Source organism: Ascaphus truei, chromosome 8 (assembly GCF_040206685.1).
Source record: "Ascaphus truei isolate aAscTru1 chromosome 8, aAscTru1.hap1, whole genome shotgun sequence".
In the NCBI taxonomy this organism is placed as follows: domain Eukaryota; kingdom Metazoa; phylum Chordata; class Amphibia; order Anura; family Ascaphidae; genus Ascaphus; species Ascaphus truei.
Genome location: NC_134490.1, coordinates 51,213,217 through 51,235,312, shown reverse-complemented (window position 1 = coordinate 51,235,312; position 22,096 = coordinate 51,213,217). Strand labels below are relative to the sequence as shown.

General features: G+C 43.4%; 1 protein-coding gene across 27 annotated transcripts in view; it reads left to right on the top strand.

Moving 5' to 3' along the window:
* ABLIM1 (actin binding LIM protein 1) overlaps positions 1 to 22,096 on the top strand; it is a 233,540-nt gene that overhangs the window by 97,105 nt on the left and 114,339 nt on the right. For 21 of the 27 annotated variants that reach the window (XR_012803550.1, XR_012803546.1, XR_012803542.1 and 18 more), the window contains 3 exons: positions 4,446 to 4,629; positions 16,112 to 16,150; positions 16,521 to 16,633. Coding sequence is in view for 8 of the 27 variants with exons in the window: in XM_075611970.1 (XP_075468085.1) it covers positions 4,446 to 4,629; positions 16,112 to 16,150; positions 16,521 to 16,633 (336 nt within the window). In the remaining 19 variants the exon portion in view is untranslated. The remainder of the gene's footprint in view (positions 1 to 4,445; positions 4,630 to 16,111; positions 16,151 to 16,520; positions 16,634 to 22,096) is intronic. The other 6 variants (XR_012803558.1, XR_012803541.1, XR_012803544.1 and 3 more) reach the window with 1 other exon arrangement.

The following is a 22,096-nucleotide window of genomic DNA, read 5'->3' as shown; positions in this document are numbered from 1 at the left end:
GTCTTCGACTGAGCCACCTGTGCTGAAGCAGGGATATTCTTCAAAACCTAACCACCGACAGGTGGCCCTGAGGAGTAGAGTTGCCCACTCCTGCTGTAGTGTCTGATATTAACCTTTGAGCACCAGAGGGATGACGGGGTTAACAGAAGATGACAACTTGTTTGGGCATGTCTGAGGCGATCATTTGGAACAGGGAGGCCCACACATAAAGATTTACGGTGTGTGTAACTTTATAGTACGAGTCCTCCCCAAAGGCGATTCTGAGGTTATGCTCTGCGCAGGGAAATATACCATACAACATTGGAGAAGCAGGGAGATGCAAAGGCATGTACTGCAGAAATAGAGGGGAGCTCCTGTCCTGAAGAGCTTACAATCTAAACAGCAGAGTGGGAAGCAAACAGAAAAAAAAAGGAAACGTGAGTTCTTGGGGCTAAATGGTGTTAATAACATTTCTTTATTGCGGCATACTGTTAAAATCAGCCAGTCAGCACTGATATGCCGGCAGTTAATTTTGGGGGTTCAATTTGAGCTTGTAGGTGTTCTGTAGGCAGTTAATTTCTAAACAGTTTCACGGACCACCACTATATGGGGCTTATTTTACAGTAAGCCCCCCGGAAGGCGTCCGATAGGGCTGTTTTAGGCCAAAATTCCCCATAGATTTTAGTGGATAATTTAATACACAAATGGACCAATCGGCTGCTTTGGTGGATATAGCACACGACCCCAAGTCTTCATTCTTAAGAGATCCCAGTTTGGAGGATCTTCGATGTAAATACACATGGGGAAGACTGATTGCAGAATCAGTATAGAGGGTTTGAAGTCTGAATACTGTGTATGCGGGAGATATAGAGAAGAATGAATGAAAAGAAGAAAATGTCCTAGATGCAGCCTGGAGACTTCGGAGAGGGGTGTACGGTTATTTAGAAAGACCACAAATAAGTGTTCAGTGTGCATGCAAATGTCACCCTGTCTCCTGGTAATGGAATATAAAAGTCAGATAAAGAATATTCAACTCTGACTAGGAAAGATTAGAAACACAAAGGGGATGTTATTGGGATACAAAACTAAGGCTAAACGGAATAACTTGGTAAGAAAGATTAGATATTCTATTACTGCGTTAAAATGTATTGCGTTATCTGAAAGGCGCACTGCATATCTGATCTAATTCTTGCATCTTCCTTTTTGTCTCTGCGCTCTGTGCTTGGCATTCGTTCATCACTAGAGAAGGAAACCGGAGATGCATTTGTCGCCACTCGCAGTTATGTACTTGTTACTTAGAAACAGGGGCGCTCAACTCCAGTCCTCAAGCCCCCCCAACAGGTCAGGATATCTCGGCACAGGAGGCTCAATCAGTCCCTGCTTCAGCACAGGTGGCTCAATCAGAGGGTCAATCTTCGACTGAGCCTCTGATTGAGCCACCTGTGCTGTAGCTGGGATATCCTGAAAACCTGACCTGTTGGGGAGTCATGAGGACTGGAGTTGGCCACCCCTGACTTAGAAGAAAGAACAAACTATGTCTACTTTGCTCATCAACCTGGCAAACACCTTTTGACATTTTTAAATGTGCAATCGGTAAAATCACCTTTTGAGAAATGAACACTAAAAATATTCAGCACTGTTTTTTTTTTGTTTTTTTTTTCTCCAAATAAAGACTATAATATGCATGTGATTAATAGACAAACCATCAATTCCTTTAACCCCAGCTGAGGAAAAAGCATATTGTACACAGCCAAGTGACTAAAGAGGAGTTTTATTCTGAGCAATAAAAGCGTAAAAATAAAACACTGTAAGAAAAAAACATGCAATGGTAATAAATCACAATTCAGCTTATTTTTTTAAAAGTTGCATCCACGAAACTTACAATAAACTACAGAATATCATGGAACGCTCATTTAATACTTTGGGAGAAAAAAAACCCCACATTGCTTTTAATATTAGAAAATAACGGTTACGTATATATAATATACTGTGAATGAAATGGAACTTACTCCTGGAAACAAGTTGTGTATTAAGGTGGATGGGCAAAGATCTGCAGGTGAGTGAGAAAACTGCAGGTAAATAAAAGATCAAGGCGAATATTGTGAAGAAAATCGGTTTTCACAATTTTTATTTTCCATAAAAATATCCTCCGTTACTCAAAATAGTTTGTATACTGTACAGAGTTTATTTTTTTTATGATACAGACATAGGAGTATCAGACTAGGATTGCAATACATAGTCATCGCATGTAGGAGGTTACCGTGTTGGTGTGATCGATGTGTTGATGGACATAAAGAGATTACTTGGTACCAACTGCATGTGTCAGGTCATATGGGTATGTAATAAACATTCCAATCTGGCAGTGAGTGCACAAACTAGCTGGCATCTGTTCGCAAAAGATCCTTGAGCTGCATCGTATTAACCCCTTCCAGGTGAAGAGATTTGAAAATATTTTTTATTAACCCATTTAATGCATTGCAGTGTACTTAATTGTGTGTATTTCTTACACTAAAGGATGCACATTTTGGGCACAAAAAAACAAACACATATTTCCTCTGAGCAGCTTTAGTACTTAATTTCAGCTGTACCAAAGAGACCTGGATTAAAGCTACATTACATTTGTATGTATTATAATGTAACAAGTATTTTTTGTTTCTATAGCAACCATTTACAAAGTCACATCCCCTTCTTCTTCTGAAACAGGCTCTGGCACACCCCATTTTGAGCCCTTCCTTCTGTCTAGCTGCGCACCAATTGTATCTAGTGACTGCCTGGTCACATGATCTTGCACACAGAACTTTGTATCTTTGGTCCTCTTCTGCTGCACTGACAGCCATTTAGTGAACCCCCGAGCCGAATCTTTGCAGATCGATCGGCAGCTTAGCTAATTGCTTATCATTGTGTGGATTGCATTGATGCACATATTAAAGGGGGGGAGGCGGGGAAATAAAATAAAAAATGGCAGCTTGGACTGCTGCTTTAAGTTTATTGTTGTACAAACACAAATTGAGTATATTTAGACCAGCGGTGCGCAAAGGGGGGGTGTGAGATTTGCTGCGGGGGGGGGGAGGGGATTACAGATGCCCTGCGCGCTTCCCGAAGGCATTTAAATTAATGCCGAGGGATCTGCAAGGCCTCTGTAAACTTCTCCTTACCTTGATTCAGACGCTCCTGCGTTAAATGATGTCGCGGGGTCATGTGACGTCACGTTACCATGGCATTGTGACGCCAGGACGTCTGAGTCAAGGTAAGTGGGGGGGGGCTGAAGACAGGGGAACAGCCGGCAGGGGGGCGCAGGGGAAAAAGATTGTGCTCCCCTGATTTAGATGACCGTTCATTAGTAAAGTTTTTGAGTGCAGGCTCTGAACCCTCCATCTTATTATATTTCTTTGGTTACACCCATCTCTGTTTCAGTTTGCTCACTGAGCAGTTATTATTTTTGTTACATTGGATTGATTCAGCCATGTTGTTTAGCTTTTCCATTGACCCGTATGGTGACATCACAAAGCATGCAGCCAAAGCCAAGATGTGATTGGCTACCTCCATGCTTTTAGTTACTACAGTATCTTGTAATCATCCTGAAGGTTGTAACAATTAACACGTATCCACATGGTATACTTGCTAACTAATACCACAGTGTGTTAATGATCCAATCCTGGATGACATTCGCCGAATTATAACAACTTTTGTATAATACAGTAAGATCTGAACAAAGACCGGCCTGAGTAATGATCACACGGTGATCTGGAGTTAGCTGGCAAAACACACGTTGTTAAAAACATAACAATGAGATAATGTTTAGAGCAGCAATTTCCTGTTGGGAGGGCTCACAAAAAGTGATCATTCTGTTGTACACTTTACCACCCCAAGCATCAATCCCCTCCAAATTAGATATTGGGTTTTCTAATTAACTGAACCAGGGTGTACCCCGGAGCTGATCAGTGGTCCCTCAACCTCAGGGTTCCTGAGCCTTGGTCGTTTTTTGTTATATGGCCACCGGGTCACTAATAGAAAGTTGCAGAGTCCTCTCCTGATGACGTTGCGATGGTGTTGCAGCTTTCTATTGGCCGCCCCAGACTGAGCATGCCCAGGAAGCTGATTTCTATCCAAGAGAAAATATAATTTCCCCCCTGTCGAAAGGAGTGAAATCCCAGGAACCACGGGTCATGGAGGTCGGGGACCATGGACTAGCACTGGGTGGACCCCCTGGTTCAGTAAATCAAGCTCCCCCCCCAAATAAAATGGATAGAGCGGACATTTGCTTTTTATTACAGAAATTGGTGGCCCCTAATGGAAGTGTGTGTCTGAAGAAAGTTCTCTGTTCTTTAAGTAGATAGGACTTTTGTGTGGTTGCAGGTGAACTGTGATACTGAGTATTGTGCCCCTCTTGTTTCATCCTATACATTAAGTGATGGTTTGTGTGGCTGTTAGTATGTAGTTGCTCATCACATTTTGTTTTTCTGCAGTTTGTGGCTGTGACTTGGCTCAAGGCGGCTTCTTCATTAAGAACGGGGAGTATCTGTGTACACTGGACTACCAGCGCATGTACGGGACTCGTTGCAGCGGCTGTGGAGAGTTCGTGGAGGGAGAAGTTGTGACCGCTCTAGGAAAAACCTACCATCCCAACTGCTTCGCTTGCACCGTTTGCAAGTAAGTCGGTTCCATTCCAGCATTGAAGTGCATGTCTTGGAAACGGCTCTTAGATCATAGGAAATGCAGCCTGGTAATGAGATCCAGTCCTCTGCCATCACAGGCTAACACCTTGGGTCATATTTATTAAGCACTGCTATGTCATAAGACACCTTACGGCATTGGAAGACCTCTTCCGATATATTCACCTAAATGGTCTGGAAAGTGTCTAATGGCAAGGCGCCTCCTCGTAAATACGAGCCTATGCCATTCCCTTTCTAAAGCCATGCAGTTATTTATTGGGGTATTCTTGGTCATTGCAGGTTGTGACACCTTGTAAAAGTGATTTTTTTTGTTTACATATTTGGAAAAGGAGACCAGACTAACGTTCAAAGTCCTCTTTATTGAAAATAAGTCTACGTTTCTTTTTTCTGGGTTGGTTCCGTGTTGGGATGCACAAACTCATTAAGAGTGGCTTATGTATCTCAAGGGCTTCTTAAAGTAGATGGAACCCATTTCCTTCTGGTCACCAGCCACTTCTAGAAGCCCTACTCACAAAAGGAAGCAGTGTTTCCGATAGAAACGACTGCCGTGGGACTGAAGATATGCAACAAGAAAGTGTACAACTCGTAGGAGTGGTCCGTATAAGGACCAACGTGAGAGCACTTAATAAATACTGTTGTATCTTCACATGTATGTACACAATTTGTGGCTCAACAACCCTTTTGAAAAGTTGTTCCAAAAAAGTAAGGTTAAAAAAAACACTTATTTGTAATTTAAATGCATGGTCCTTCGTTAATATGCTGTGACGCAGCTCCCTTGTGACAGAAGATTTTATCCCATTCATTTGAATACAGCAAACTCTTCTCCAGCATGGGGAAGATGGCTTGCCAGCATTTTGATTAGGACCTATCTACTTTGTAACCATTTAGTTTTGCACAGTTGGCATCCTTTTATTATACTTATATATTTGAAATATCATATATCTCCTATCTCATCTTAGTCTCACTCATGATAAACAGATAAAGTTCTTTGAGCCTTCACTCATTTAAATGTTGTTGTTTTTTGCCCATTGCCCTTCCATTAGCCTTTGCTGCAATTATCTCCTTTTGAATCATAAGAACACATACAAACCTGGCATTACTCCCGACCCCATTGAGAGGTTTGGGCATTATACCCCCAAAACCCAGGGCCGGCCTTAGGGCAAAGCGAGCAAGGTGTTTGCCTTGGGTCCCACACCTTCGGGGGGGGGGGGGGGCGTGCTCCATCCTCTCCCTTCTTCTGTTGGTGCCGGGATCCAAATTCCACCCGAGAGGAGAGGGGAGAGCTGGAGGAGGGAGCTGGGGAGTCCCTGAACCGGCACAGGACCGCACCACTGCCCAGCCCAAGGTAGGGAGGGAACAGGGAGGTGTGTGTAGCTGGGGGAGGTGTGTGCGTATGTGTGTGTGTGTGTGTGTGTGTGTGTGCATGCGTATATAGCTGGGGGAGGTGTGTGAATGCATGTGTATATAGCTGGGGAGGTGTGTGAATGCATGCGTATATAGCTGGGGGAGGTGTGTGAATGCATGTGTATATAGCTGGGGAGGTGTGTGAATGCATGCGTATATAGCTGGGGGAGGTGTGTGAATGCATGTGTATATAGCTGGGGAGGTGTGTGAATGCATGCGTATATAGCTGGGGGAGGTGTGTGAATGCATGTGTATATAGCTGGGGAGGTGTGTGTGAATGCATGCGTATATAGCTGGGGGAGGTGTGTGAATGCATGTGTATATAGATGGGGAGGTGTGTGAATGCATGCGTATATAGCTGGGGGAGGTGTGTATGCATGCATGTGTATATAGCTGGGGAGGTGTGTGTGAATGCATGTGTATATAGCTGGGGAGGTGTGTGTGAATGCATGTGTATATAGCTGGGGAGGTGTGTGTGCATGCATGTGTATATAGCTGGGGGAGGTGTGTATGCATGCATGTGTATATAGCTGGGGAGGTGTGTGTGAATGCATGTGTATATAGCTGGGGAGGTGTGTGTGCATGCATGTGTATATAGCTGGGGAGGTGTGTGTGCATGCATGTGTATATAGCTGGGGAGGTGTGTGTGAATGCATGTGTATATAGCTGGGGAGGTGTATGCATGCATGTGTATGTAGCTGGGGAGGTGTGTGTGAATGCATGTGTATATAGCTGGGGAGGTGTGTGTGTGAATGCATGTGTATATAGCTGGGGGAGGTGTGTGTGAATGCATGTGTATATAGCTGGGGAGGTGTGTGTGAATGCATGTGTATATAGCTGGGGGAGGTGTGTGAATGCATGTGTATATAGCTGGGGAGGTGTGTGTGAATGCATGTGTATATAGCTGGGGGAGGTGTGTGTGAATGAATGTGTATATAGCTGGGGAGGTGTGTGTGAATGCATGTGTATATAGCTGGGGGAGGTGTGTGAATGCATGTGTATATAGCTGGGGAGGTGTGTGTGAATGCATGTGTATATAGCTGGGGGAGGTGTGTGAATGCATGTGTATATAGCTGGGGGAGGTGTGTGAATGCATGTGTATATAGCTGGGGGAGGTGTATGCATGCATGTGTATATAGCTGGGGGAGGTGTATGCATGCATGTGTATATAGCTAGGGGAGGTGTGTGAATGCATGCGTATATAGCTGGGGAGGTGTGTGTGCATGCATGTGTATAGCTGGGGGAGGTGTGTGAATGCATGTGTATATAGCTAGGGGAGGTGTGTGAATGCATGCGTATATAGCTGGGGAGGTGTGTGTGCATGCATGTGTATATAGCTGGGGGAGGTGTGTGAATGCATGTGTATATAGCTGGGGGAGGTGTATGCATGCATGTGTATATAGCTGGGGGAGGTGTGTGAATGCATGTGTATATAGCTGGGGGAGGTGTATGCATGCATGTGTATATAGCTAGGGGAGGTGTGTGAATGCATGTGTATATAGCTGGGGGAGGTGTGTGAATGCATGTGTATATAGCTGGGGGAGGTGTGTGAATGCATGTGTATATAGCTGGGGAGGTGTGTGAATGCATGTGTATATAGCTAGGGGAGGTGTGTGAATGCATGTGTATATAGATGGGGAGGTGTGTGTGAATGCATGTGTATATAGCTGGGGAGGTGTGTGAATGCATGTGTATATAGCTGGGGAGGTGTGTGTGCATGCATGTGTATATAGCTGGGGAGGTGTGTGTGCATGCATGTGTGTATAGCTGGGGGAGGTGTGTGTGCATGCATGTGTATATAGCTGGGGGAGGTGTGTGAATGCATGTGTATTTAGCTGGGGGAGGTGTGTGTGCGTGCATGTGTATTTAGCTGGGGGAGGTGTGTGCATGCATGTGTGTGTATAGCTGGGGGAGGTGTGTGTGCATGCATGTGTGTGTATAGCTGGGGGAGGTGTGTGTGCATGCATGTGTATATAGCTGGGGGAGGTGTGTGTGCATGCATGTGTGTATAGCTGGGGGAGGTGTGTGTGCATGCATGTGTATATAGCTGGGGGAGGTGTGTGTGCATGCATGTGTATATAGCTGGGGGAGGTGTGTGTGCATGCATGTGTATATAGCTGGGGGAGGTGTGTGTGCATGCATGTGTATATAGCTGGGGGAGGTGTGTGAATGCATGTGTATATAGCTGGGGTAGGTGTGTGTGCATGCATGTGTATATAGCTGGGGGAGGTGTGTGTGCATGCATGTGTATATAGCTGGGGAGGTGTGTGTGCGTGCATGTGTATATAGCTGGGGGAGGTGTGTGTGCGTGCATGTGTATATAGCTGGGGGAGGTGTGTGTGCATGCATGTGTATATAGCTGGGGGAGGTGTGTTTGCATGCATGTGTATATAGCTGGGGGAGGTGTGTTTGCATGCATGTGTATATAGCTGGGGAGGTGTGTGTGCGTGCATGTGTATATAGCTGGGGGAGGTGTGTGTGCATGCATGTGTATATAGCTGGGGGAGGTGTGTGTGCATGCATGTGTATATAGCTGTTGGAGGTCTTACCTTATGCGGAGTGGCCATCCTTCTTCAGTGTCGCGCTGTCATGGCGACATGCGTTGCCATGACAACGCGATGCCGTCATGGCGCTGCAGGAGGAATGGCCCCGCTGTCGGTATACTGGCAGCGTGGCCCCTGCTTGGAGTGACTAATGCTGGTTCTATACTGCGTGCGCGCGGCACTTTTAGTTGGCTGAGGTTAGTCAGCCATTCTATAATGGTGCCGCGCGCGCACGGCAGGGAGCGTGGAACCGGCCGACAGGAGGGAACATGAGAAAATAAAGAATTTGCGCCGTTACCGCCGCTGAAATGTGTGTGTGTGTGTGTGTGTGTGTGTCTATGTATAATGTTAATAAAAAAATTATTAAAGTATTTATTTATGTAAAAACTTATTTATACACACACACACACACATATATATATATATACACACATACACACACATACAGTACCTCACTTGCGCACAGTATACACACAAAAAGTGTGCGGCACGTGCATGCGCGCACGCACTGCTGCAACCAGTATATAACGAGCCTAAGGCTTCCCAATTCAAATGGACACCACATAACTGTCACTACGAACTTCGAAAACTCCATCAGTCCTGGCTGCACCTGCGCAGGTTCTTTGACGCCTGGTGGCTGCCTTATCAATAACAATTGTTATCAGTACTATTGCTGCAGTGAGTCATCATACGCCTAAAACCTCCACAGATTAAACAGAACAATTGCAATGTGACCTCTGGAACGCCCGCTATAATTTCAGTGACACTATATATTAATTCAAATAATAAAACCAAGACAACACAAACCGCACCACATCCATTGCTAAACCCAGCTGAAAACTATCAATTAAAAAGACATTAAAAAACAATGGGCATGAGGCAATCTATGGGCATAGATCCTCTGGGAGTTGCTTTGTTTATTTTATAGTTAATGTCTTCCTAATTAATAGTTACTTTTTGTTCTCTTTGAGTGATTCGTTTTGTTGTCGTTGGTGGATTTGTTCAAATGTAATGGTGATTAATGGGACCTTTGAAGAAAGAAGAGGAGGGTGTGTTAATGCAGAGGAGAGAGACCAGCTATAGGTGGTTAATATAGGTGCTTAATCACCCCTGTAATGCCGGAGGGGCCGGTATCGCATTGCAGAAGGGATATTACACAATACAATAGACCAGGGGTGGGCAACTCCAGTCCTCAAGAGCTACCAACAGGTCAGGTTTTCAGGATATCCCTGCTTCAGCACAGGTGGCTCAATCAGTGGCTCTGAATGGGGAGATAACATCAAAGTATTGTAATACTACAGGTACCAGATGTCCCGGTGTCGCTGGGAAAGTCACGGCTATTAATTGGCTGTCCCGGTGTCCTCCCGGTCTGGGCGGGTAGGAGGAGATCAGAGGAGCAGCTCACATTAGGCTGAGGCCATAGAGGGGGGTAGTTGGTGAAGATAGAGCACAGCTGCAGACGCCCTGCAATGTGAAGCAGGGAAAACAAAACCAGGCCACTCCGCAGTAGTATTATCAAAAAGTGTATTAAGCCAGCAAGCACATACAGGGAACAAAAATAGAACAGATAGAACGCACCTACGCGTTTCGTACAATAGTACTTTATCAAGGTGAAGCAAGAGTAAAATAACAGCCTATTTATACCCACCTTAAACACTTCTAATCAACTGGGTTGCGGCGTCATGCGCCGACAGCTGCAAGCAGTCGCGGCAGAGTGACGCGCATTCACAGGGATCAGGGTGTATCGGGCAGTACACAGGGGCTGCCACGTGACCTCCGTCGCATCATAGGGATGACGTCATCAGCGTGCGGCACGTAGGCTAATCACGCTGACGCAGCGTCCATCACCATTAGTTCGGGATATGTCACGTGATCCTAATAGTTTTTTTACAACACAAAACTTTATTAGTGAAACATAATATGTAAACAAACAGTGAAAAACCAAATCAATGGCTGGTTAATATAATTTCACAAACCGAGTTTTACCAAGAGACTCATTAGAACATTAAGTCACAGACTCCCAGTCTAGGTATAATATATATTATTGTAAAGATTTAATCTATATACTTTCATTGAATAATATATTATAATAATAAACAGATACAATTACAATACCATACCCATTCCTGGGACCGAAATAGAACCTTGCTAGTTCATGGAGGCTTGCAAAACAGATGTATATATAGTACTATTACATCATAATCAATAACAGTTTGTTGAAATAGAAAACTTGAAGTACAATATACATTTGAATTTATAATACATCTAAAAGAGGAGAAATATGATACCTATTATGTGTCTTATATACTTTAATTACGACATGAACACAGACTGGGATTGCATAACTAATATTAAGCAATACCAAACAATATTTAATATAACTATAATCAATGAGGGCCCATTTTATAACAACATGTATATACGAAATCAATATAAAAAATATTTATAAAATTGGGATTAATGAAAAATTGATTAGTTAGAGAATGATCTATTAAAGAAAAAATTAATAAAATACAGGTATAATCAATCAGAATTGTTAACTTATTAATATTAATTTCTTAATTGGTAAATACATTTGTTAATCAAAAAAAGGGGGGATTAAGATCAATTATTATGATATATTCATAAAATTAATCATAAAAAATGACTTAGATCCCACTCTGTGTTCATACCCAGGGGTGTTCTGGTCTTTAGGGTGAAAATCCAATAGGATTCACGTCTGTCTAGATACTTAGTCCTGTCACCACCTCTTGGGAGGATAGGTATTTTTTCAATTCCTTGAAATGAAAAGGAGTTAGTATTACCTTGTGAGCAATTATGGAAATGGTTAGACACTGGGTGATTCTGATCACCCATCCGTATAAGACGTAAGTGCTCTAAAATTCTGACTTTTAGACATCTTGTTGTTCTCCCGACATATTGTCGCCCACATCCACATTGCAGAAGGTAAATTACAAATGTGGAGTTACAATTTATGAAAGATTTTATATTGTAATTTAAACCAGAGTTAAATGAGCAAAATTGTTTGCCATTTTTCATTTTTGAACATACCTTGCAATGTGTACAAGAGTATGTACCGAGGGGTAAATTGGGGACTGCTTTTTTGTCATCATTAGATTCAAAGAGACTTGGGGACAGGCTATTGGACAAAGTTTTGGCTCGTTTATACACAACGTTGGGACCCAAAATGATGTGTGGTTTCAATACTGGATCTAGGGTCAGCACATTCCAGTGTTTTTTTAAGATATTTTTAATTATTGGTGCTTGTTTGCTATACGGGGTAATAAATGAGGGGCTAACATTGTCCCTATTCGGTCTTTGTTCTTTCCTCAACAATAAACTTCTGTCTAAGTTGGATACTTCCTTTAATGATCTGTCCAGATCCGCTTTTTTGTAACCTCTCTTGAGGAACCTTGAATATAGGTCATTTACTTGATGATTATAGTCAGACTCACTCGAGCAATTTCTCCGAGCTCTGATGAATTGACTCTTGGGTATTCCCCGGAACATGTTTGAAGGATGACAGCTGCTGGGTCTCAGAAAAGTATTTCTGGAGTTGGGTTTCCGATATAGTGTAGTTTGAATATTTAAAGTTGTGTCCACATATAAGCAGAGATCTAAATAATTGATGTGTTGTATATGAAACGAATAAGTGAAAGTGAGATTAAAGCTGTTAGTGTTTAATAATGAAATGAATTTGTGCAAAGTGGTGACGTCACCCTCCCAAACAAACAACAAATCATCGATATACCTCTTATAAAATAAAATGTGCTCCCTATAAATGTTCAGGTCTCCAAACATGTGGAACCGCTCCCACCAACCCATGAAAAGGTTGGCGTAAGAGGGGGCAAAGCTTGTCCCCATCGCCGTTCCACGTGTCTGGAGATAATGAACCCCATTGAACAAAAAGAAATTGTGAGTGAGTAAAAAGTGAATTGCATCCAAAATAAAAGTGTTTTGTGCTGGTGATAAATCCGATTTATTTAAGAAATAATCCACAGCTGTCAAACCATGTTCGTGGGATATCACGGTGTATAAAGACGTAACGTCTAATGTCACCCAGAGTAGATTACTTTTCCATTTAAAGTCTTCCAGTGTATTTATTAAATGAGTACTGTCTCTAATATAGGACGGGAGCTCTTGTACCATGGGCTGGAGAAAGTGATTCACATACCGTGAGACACCATCTCCCAAAGAATCAATACTGGAGACAATTGGCCACCCAGGAGGGGAGACCAATGTCTTATGAATCTTCGGGAGATGGTGAAACACGGGTGTGACAGGGAAGGGTTTGTACAGATAATCCATGTCATTATCGTTCAGGACTCCTAGCATTGAACCCAAGTCTAACAAATGTCTGAGTTCCCTCTGGTATCTTATGGTAGGATCAGATGGTAGTACAGCATAGGAAGACACATCCCGAAGTTGGCGCAATGCCTCCTTAAGGTAGTCCTCCCTATGCTGTACTACCACTGCTCCTCCTTTGTCGGCATTTTTTATTATTAAGGATTTATTACATTTAAGATTATTGAGAGCTATAGATTCATCATAACTTAGATTACTGTTTTTTGTATCACAGTAACCTGTATTGAAAGAAAAACCTTTCTGTAATAATCTTAAGTCTCTTTCCACAAGGTTTTCAAAAGTGGAAAGATGTTTGCCTTTGACAAAGGTGGGATAGAATAATGATTGTTTCTTAAGACCCGAGCTAGATCTTCCCAAGAAATGGTAATGATATTCAGAGTCAGATATAGGGTTAGTATCTAGGTCTTCTAAGTCCCGGATAAGACATTGTTCCTTAAATGAGAAAATGTTAGATTGAATACGATTAGAATCATGCATTGTAACATCTGAAAAATATGTATCAACATTAGTAGTAATACATTCAGGTTCAACTGATACAGTGTTAACAAATTGATCCTCAGCCTTGTTGATAATCTTATCACTAAAAAACTTTTTCAGTGTACATTTTCTGATAAATTTGTTTAAATCAACCATTGTTTGAAAAAGGTCAAAGTTGGTATCTGGTACAAAACCCATACCCTTATTAAGTAATGATAGTTCATCTTTTGTTAACGTTACATTAGAAATATTGATAACTGCACTTTCTTCTCCTAAAAATTCTTCTGGCTGTCCCAACTGACTCCACTTGTCACTTCCCCTACAGTTATTACGCATTATTGCTTTATTGAGGGGCACTCCGTCGTCGCCAGACCACCAAGCCTATGGTCTCAATTACAATTATGTTACAGAAGTTACCGGTCTGATTCTGAGCACCACACATACCACATCTCCTTGAGGCCATAGAGGGGTCCAGCCGCGCTCCTCCGCGCTGACACTGAGGCTCGCCTGCTTGGTCAGGAGCGATTCCATGGACTGGCAGGCGAGTGAGCGTGATCGGGAGGCGGGGCAATGACGTCGCTGGGCCAATAGCCCGCGAAGCATCAACGTCACGGCGTCGACATCATGACGCTGCTTCGCGCTGATTGGGTGTTTTCAGCCGACAGCGCGCTGAGAAACAGTTTCGGCTGTCGGCTGAAAATCCCTGCGCCTCCGCACGCTCGCGGAAGCCCCCTCTAAAGACTTCCTCATTGAGGATGACGGGGCTCAGCGCGGAGCGTCCGCACTGTTCAGCGCGGCTTCCCCCTCTAAGGACCCAGCCTTAGAACAGCTGTAACCGCTAGGAGGGAGGAGGAGAGCAGGGCTGTCTGGTTGCTTAACCACTGCAGCTTCTGGGCAGCAGGTGGCACTGCAGAGCACTCCATAGCTGCTCCTCTCTAGATCTCCCAGTTCTGTGTGTGTGTGTCAGGGGGAGGTAGAGGAGAGGTGCGGGAGAGAGGAGAGAGGATGGAGAGGGAGGAGAGAGGATGGAGAGGGAGGAGAGAGGATGGAGAGGGAGGAGAGAGGATGGAGAGGGAGGAGAGAGGATGGAGAGTGAGGTAAGCGAAAAGGGGGGGGGGCGTCGTTTGTGATTTCATTTGTTTAATAAATATTTTTAATTGTGTCCTGGTTTTTGCATTTGAAAATCTGGTCACCCTGACTACAGGTCATCATCAATACAAATGTGCAAACTGTGTGCCAGTGCTGGTGTATAAACATTGCCACCAAAAGTCCCACATTTTGTCCCGTTTCGCCTACATACAGTATACCTCAGAGGCATTCAGTTCAGGTGATTTTTGCAATAATAGCGGCACAATAAAGTGGAACCTTCAACTAATTAGCAAGCAGCCACAGAAGCATTTATATGCTTATATTCTGTTCTTGTGATCAATGAAAAAGACCCGGCAAGAGGAGGCGTGTGTGGGTGTTCCCATAACTCTGTAGGAGGGGCTATGCTGCAGTCACGTGGCTATAACCATGCAGGGTGTAGGGAGGGGTTGTAGTATCACTGGATGTGGCTATGGTATGGGTGTTCCTTCCCCATGGCGTCATGTTACTAAGCATCACCGAATACTGTAACATGGGGATGGAATGCTATTTAAAAAAAAAGTTCTTCCTCCTCAAAATAATGAATATTAAATGCTGTAAATTCCATGATATACAGTACCATGTAATGATTGCAAACATTATATTGGGGTTGAGTTGGCATACACCCCTTGGGGTATGCTAGAATGTTCTTAGTAAGTCCTAGTCCCTACAGGGAGGTAAGGGGTTAAAGTCACTAATGTGAAGTAACTTATTTCATGTTGCAAATCATGTAGATGATTGGCCAGTTAATGTTCTTCCAGAATGTGCTGGAAAAGTCAACCCTTTAGGGGATGGCTCAGTAATTAAGTCCGTCTCTTTTGCTGCCCAGCAACCGGGGTAAGGGAAAGCTTATAAATATAAGGGACCTGGATCCTCTTCCTCAGAGATTAATTGGAGCCGTGTTGAGGGGATCTCCAGGTAAGCAAATTTTTCTTGTTTACTAAGGCCGAGTTCTGGGAGGCTGCTACGGACGCTTGCGTCCGTGCGCGCCTCCTCCGCAGTGCTCCTGCAGCCCAGCGATCTGTGTTCAGGCTGCAGGAGTTGGGTCGCGGCGTTTGGGGGCATGGCAAACGTGTCATGGAGCTGGTTCGCTGAACCAGCTCATGTGACGCGACTGCCGCCCCCAAAAATCATTTCTGGTTGTAGCGGCAAAATTTAGAAGCGGAAAAAGGTAGCAGCGTCAACGCCGCCGGTGCTGTTTTCAGTTTGTTCACTTCCACCGAACAACCTGAAATTGCGACGGACGTGCGCACACGTCGCGTAGCAGCCACCCTGAACACGGCCTAAGTTAGGGCAAGTCCCCCCCCGTCCCCCCACACACACAAGCACATCACTTCAGCAGACAGTGAAACTCTTTGGTGCGGCCATTCTTCTATTGGCCGGGGGTAAGAGGTGTTGCATCAGAGCTTGTGTAACAGGTCTGACTTATGTAACTGTTTGATCTATCATTTGAAACATGATATTATTTATGATGAGCTGAGACGGTTTAAGCTGGATGGTAATTTCTGCTGGTTACGCACCTTTTTTGTTTTTTCTCCCTGGCAGTCACTCTCCTGACCGTGACAGTGAGAAAGCGTGTTACAGGTATCAACAATGCACCTTCTCTTTGAATGCCTAATGTTCCACGGTCTCCTGGTGTCACTCAATGTATTTGGTAGTGCGACTCCTCCCTGATCTCACCGGCCATAGACGGAGCATATTATGGAGCTGCTTGCGTCTTATTGCTTTTACACTGAAGAAGAAAAGCTTTAATCATTCTTAACCCCAGCTCGATTTGATGACAGAGGTTCTGTCATTCTGTAGCAGCTCTCAGCCAAGACTGCATTTCACACATTTTTGGCACGCGTCCCAGCTAGATATTGATTTCACCGAGAAGAGTGGTAGGATTGGTTAATGAAATTACTGGAATAACCTTGAAATTTAACAAAGGGCTTTTTCTCTCTTCCGTCTGCAGGCGTCCCTTTCCTCCAGGAGACCGAGTGACCTTCAATGGAAGGGACTGCCTCTGCCAAAGCTGTGCTGCCCAACCAATGTCGCCTGGACCAAAAGAGCTGTCCAACTCCAGCAGTAAGTGTCTCTAACATCTCTATACTCTACATCAGGGGTGGCCAACCAGTCCTCAAGGGCCACCAACAAGTCAGGTTTTAAGGATATCCCGGTTTCATCCCAGGTGGCTCAGTCTTTGACTGAGCTACTGATTGAGCCACCTGGGCTGAAACCAGGATATCCATAAAAGCCGGCCTGTTGGTGGCCCTTGAGGACTGAGTTGTCATCTTACTACACATGTCGAAAGAGCTCTTACAATATTTCATCCCTCTACTATTCATTTTGATTCCAAATACCATAATTTATTTGTTAATGTTGCGTCGTCTTCGGGGGAAGAGATGGTGTTGAATGTACAGGATTATTGCTCTGCTTCCATTTTTCCTCGCCAGCAGGAATCCTGTACATAAAATACACTCACATTGGGGAGGAATGGGAGGCTAACCTCAGTATTAAAGAAAACAAGGGAGCTTGAAAAATGCAGGTGAGGTCTGCACACCCTAGTACATGGCAACAGGTTTGCTGTGTATTGGTGAGACACAGAGGTCAATATGTCATATTCTGATCCCTTTACCAAGTGAAGGGTAAAAGTTCTTGAGGTGTAACAGGAAAAGTTATAGTGATGCCTGCGCATGCATTTTAGAGACTGGTACCTGATATATTAAGTGCATTAGGTACAGAAAACAATATCCGTAACAATAAGTGCATTAGATGCATTATAAAATACACTCTTGTCATAAGTGCATTTAATGCAGCAGAGGGGGTAATGTAACAATTCTCTGTTTGAAAACCATGGGAATATTTTCTCATGGCTGGAACCTGCAAAGTGATTTCCCTCTATCCTATACGAATCTTTGGCGTCCCTCATCTTACTCAGGGACACAATCTGTCATTAGGTGATCTGATGCTAGAGAAATAAGCTATAGCAGACGTCATATTTTGTAAGTGGTGCTCAGATGTAAGACTCCTTTATTTAAACAGACTGCGAGGTGCCTTAAGGCTGAGCACTGCTTAGTGTAAATATTATTATTATTATTAATACATACCTAATCGAGGTGTCCCTGTCACAGGAGATGGATGGATTTACATGCTGGGAACATATGATTCAGGAACATCTGTTTATTTCCTTTTCTCTTCAAACGATCCCTTTCTGAATGTGGTTTTGTATCCTTGTGTTATTGTGTCTTTATCTGCCGCCTTTACCAGTTCTGATAGCACCGAGTCTTCCATTCACAGGACCTAAAACAATGTTTCCTCTTTGATAGTAACCCCGCTGGAAAGCAAACAATAATATGTTCTTTCTGTGTGGAGTACAGCGTTACACCACATTGGAAAGATTTTCTTTGGAAGGATACGTGGTTAGGTGGGTTGGGGGAGTTTGGACAGTTCTCTTCCATGCATCTCCGGTTTCATTGGTAGAAAGAATGTTATCACACCAGGGCCAGCGGCTGGAAGAGAAGGACCCTACCTTTGCACTCTGTCTATATACATTTCTTGATGCTAAGCTTTAGTGGACCGTACTTACAGGGTTTTTATCAGTAATGCCCCATACTCAGAAGCAAAACATCATGTCTTGTGTATAACTGTTCCCACTATATTAAAGGTGACCTTTGCAGACATTCTAATTTAAGTCTGATACAGATCCTGCAAAGTTTTCCATAAGAAGGTTTCAAACATATTCACTGCGACTACTTTTAGTCTTGCAGTTTGTGAGATACCGGTAGTGTATGGCAATGCAGCAGTGCCTGGGCTCTAGACAAATGTATACATGGATCCTGTTAGTCAGCGGCATGTGATTTGTATATTTGCTTCTGGGATAATACTGTGGGTGGGGTTGTTGGTTTGTTCTGTTTTGACTTTGGCCACTGTAGGAGTTTACTGGTCCCTCTTAAAGCTGCAGTTCAAGCTCCCGTTTTTTTTTTAGGTTTTTTTTACTTCAATATTTTCATGTGAGCAATCTCTACTTACCTAAAGAACTGCAATTCGTTCTCCGTGTATTGATCGGCACAGTTTGGCGACATCTTTAAATCTGGGGAATGTAAATGGTTGCTATAGGAACAAACATGCTTGTTAAAATAGAATACAAGAAAATTGGTCTTACAAAGTTGTTTTTTTTAAACCGAAAATTCTAAAGGTATTTTTTCTTACTACAGAACTGATTTATTAAAAAAACACACAAAGCAGGATATTGACTGAACTGCAGCTTTAAATGAGAAGATTGGGTACCACTGGGATAATTTGAAGAACATATGTAAGATTATTAAACCTCTCTTAGTAAAGAAACAGATATAAAGAATGGGGTATTTGTACTCTTGTTGCAGCAGTGTTAGTGTGATGGGACTAGAATAGCACTGTCATTTAATTTTATTAAAGAGTGACATTCTCTATGCCTTTCTTCTTAACAAATAAACCAGCGGTGGCCAACTCCAGTCCCCAAGGGCCACCAACAGGTCAGGTTTTAAGGAATATCCCTGCTTCAGCACAGGTGGCTCAATCAGTGGCTCAGCCAAAGACTGCACCACCTGTGCTGAAGCAGGGATATCCTGAAAACCTCACCTGTTTGTGGCCCTTGAGGACAGGTGTTGGCCACCCCTGAAATAAACCTTTAGGAAAAGTTATGCATTTTAACACCCTCGTGTCTTAGGCCGAGGCTATGTTAGGTGCGCGTACGGTGGAGCGCATAACGGCCAAGCGATCTTGGGGCCTGTGATCCACAGCAACGGGGAGGTGTGCCGGAGGCGTGTCCATGTCTTCACATGAGCGGTTCGCCCTCATTGGCTGAACCACTCATGTGACTCGGGCGTTGCAAGACAAAATCAAAACATTTTGACTTGTGAAAAACTGTGTTTTGTTTTGCGTTGCGCGCCTTAATAGTTTTCAAACTTATTTTTTTCTGAAACATACTTTAAGCGGAATTACTGCGTTTACTCTGATTTATAAGAGCACATGTAAGTGGTGCCCTTCCCTCCCTGCTTATCCCGTGTGCAGTGACCACCCCAGCAGCGCTCAGAGAAGCAGAATATCGTTTTAATGGTTGCTGGTAATCGCGATGTGACAATGTCGTCATACTGTATGTGGTTCACAACCCCTTTTTTGGGAAATTTCTCTTCAATTTCACATTTGCGTTTTTCGCTGAATGTTTGGAGAAAATGATGGGCACTGCGACCTTTTCCAATTTTGAGAACATGGCAGTGTATAAGGGGTCATGTGACCGGAATTTAGGGTCATGTGACTTCACATTAACCCTTAATGCTTGATTCGTTTTCCTTTGTGAACTTTGCCGCTGTTTCGCAATTTGCCATTTTCACGCAGTTCGCGAACTTCACTGAAAAATGTGCACAAATTCCGGCCTCCCAGCAGGAGAAATTGTACACATTTTGTTATCCATGATACTCGACACTGATTTATGTCACAGTAGCACATTTCCGGGAAATACTCCAAACATGATCTGGTGACGTTTAATGCTGCCATATTTAGAATCACCCGAGCGGCACTATCCGAGCACACTCCAGGTTGTAGACGATGGCTGCCACTTTTCTCTGCATTTCAGGGAGAATTGTAAATCCTCGAGGTGGTCTCCCACCAGGAATAGAGAGACATTGATAAGAGAGAAGGATGGTTACAATGAGAAGGAACAGGGGCGGTCAGAGAGGATATAGAAGGATTTTGTCAGAAATTATCATCATGTAAGAATATTAGTTGCCTCTTCATTGCTTCCGCACCCCCAAGACCATCACTTTGTGTTGGGCAGAAAATGTTGGGGTACAGTACAGAAGTATTTCCTATAAAGGGGTTCGCTTGCTGGTAAAACTAAATGCTGAGGAATGTAAACTCTTTTTTTTTTTTTTTCATTCTGGTTTCTCCCTCCTCTCGTTTGTGCGGTACGATTACTCCCCAAGTATCCCTCACTTATAGGAGAGGGGCATTGCAGATGTACAGTAGGAGCAGAATACTTTGATAAATGCACTGTGTATGGTGGTGTTCCAAACGCCTCTCTCATTTTTAACTTAGCCCCTTGTGCCAAGTAATGCACTGAAAAGCATTTGCAGAGCTTGACGCAAAGCCCAATTGGAGGGTTGTTCAATGGCCGCAGAAGGATAACCGGGTCATTCCATTTCCTAACCAGCCAGATCTGATCTGCTGAGGTTCCCAAGCTGCGTTGAACAAAGTGTTTGGTATATTGGTATACTGAGCCGATTCATCTCCGTGTGGGGTTTGGCTGGCTCCAGTCTGAATGTTGTTCTTTATCACAGTCTAAACAGTTGAACCCATTTGCAGCTAGAGAGCAGGGTGAGTGATATGTAATGTCTCAATTACCCGCCCCTACTTAACCTCCTTGCACTTTATGTACAGTGCATTCTTTCACCTTAACGAGTTTCCCTTAGGAAACGGGCAAACCTACAATGTCTCAGATTTTATTCATCAAGGTGTCATCAGAATTGTAGTTCTTATTAGGAGCAAGAAAAATAGGACTTTGCATTCCAGGGTAACATAGAAAAGGAAGAATGCCACGCGTGGCACTTAATTGAACCAAAATGATTGTGTATACTGGTATATATATATTTCAGTGCAGGGCTAGGGGAAGTTACTTTCTAGCACATTTTAAAGGCCATTTGGGGGAACAGAGACCGATGTCCCACCGTGCTGATCTTGGCATTCTGGCCTTTATATCTTATTTAAATCAACTGACTTTTAAACAACTGAAATGAACAAGACATGATTTGTTTTTGTTTTTCATTTCAGAGGGATTAGCCAGTCACAAATACATAAATGATGAGCAGATTTTGATGTTTAGCCCAGAAAGGTCTGTTACTGGGGGTAACTCTTTACAAGCTGCACGTTGATCTGCACTCTGAAAGGGTCTACATGCCAAGGCCTGACCAAGCACAATGTGTCTAATAACTGGTATGTTGCAATATCATTCAGAAGGCATCTCATTGGTTCCTAGTCTTATCACCATTGAACTGCAAGAAGCAGTTTGTTGCCATTACAGCTGGACATGTCAGTATACATATGTATATATATATATATATGTATATGTAGAGGTATCTGTACCGTGTTAGCCGAGCTTAAAAAATCACAAACGAATAGACGATACCGTTCTGTGGCTAACTAAATGCTTTTATTTGTGCGAGCTTACGAGATACACTGATCTCTTCTTCTGGTGATGTTACAATGGATAAAACAAGGTTTATACTTAAAAACAGTGCATCCTGGAATGTATCTGTGACTGAAGCCTATCCCTCCCCCCTGTGCAATATGCGATTTATGACTTAAGGTGTTAAATGGTCCCTGAATGTTAGTGAGTGTGTGAGTGTAAATAAAAATGGTTAAAGGGCCCACAGTGTGTACAGCACTTTACAAAAGATGTGTGTGTGGAGTGGGAGTGTATACCGATGGTGTGGGTAGTTGTAGAAATGTAAATTTATATTTACACACACACAGACACACACACACACACACACACATACTCTTACATCACTAACA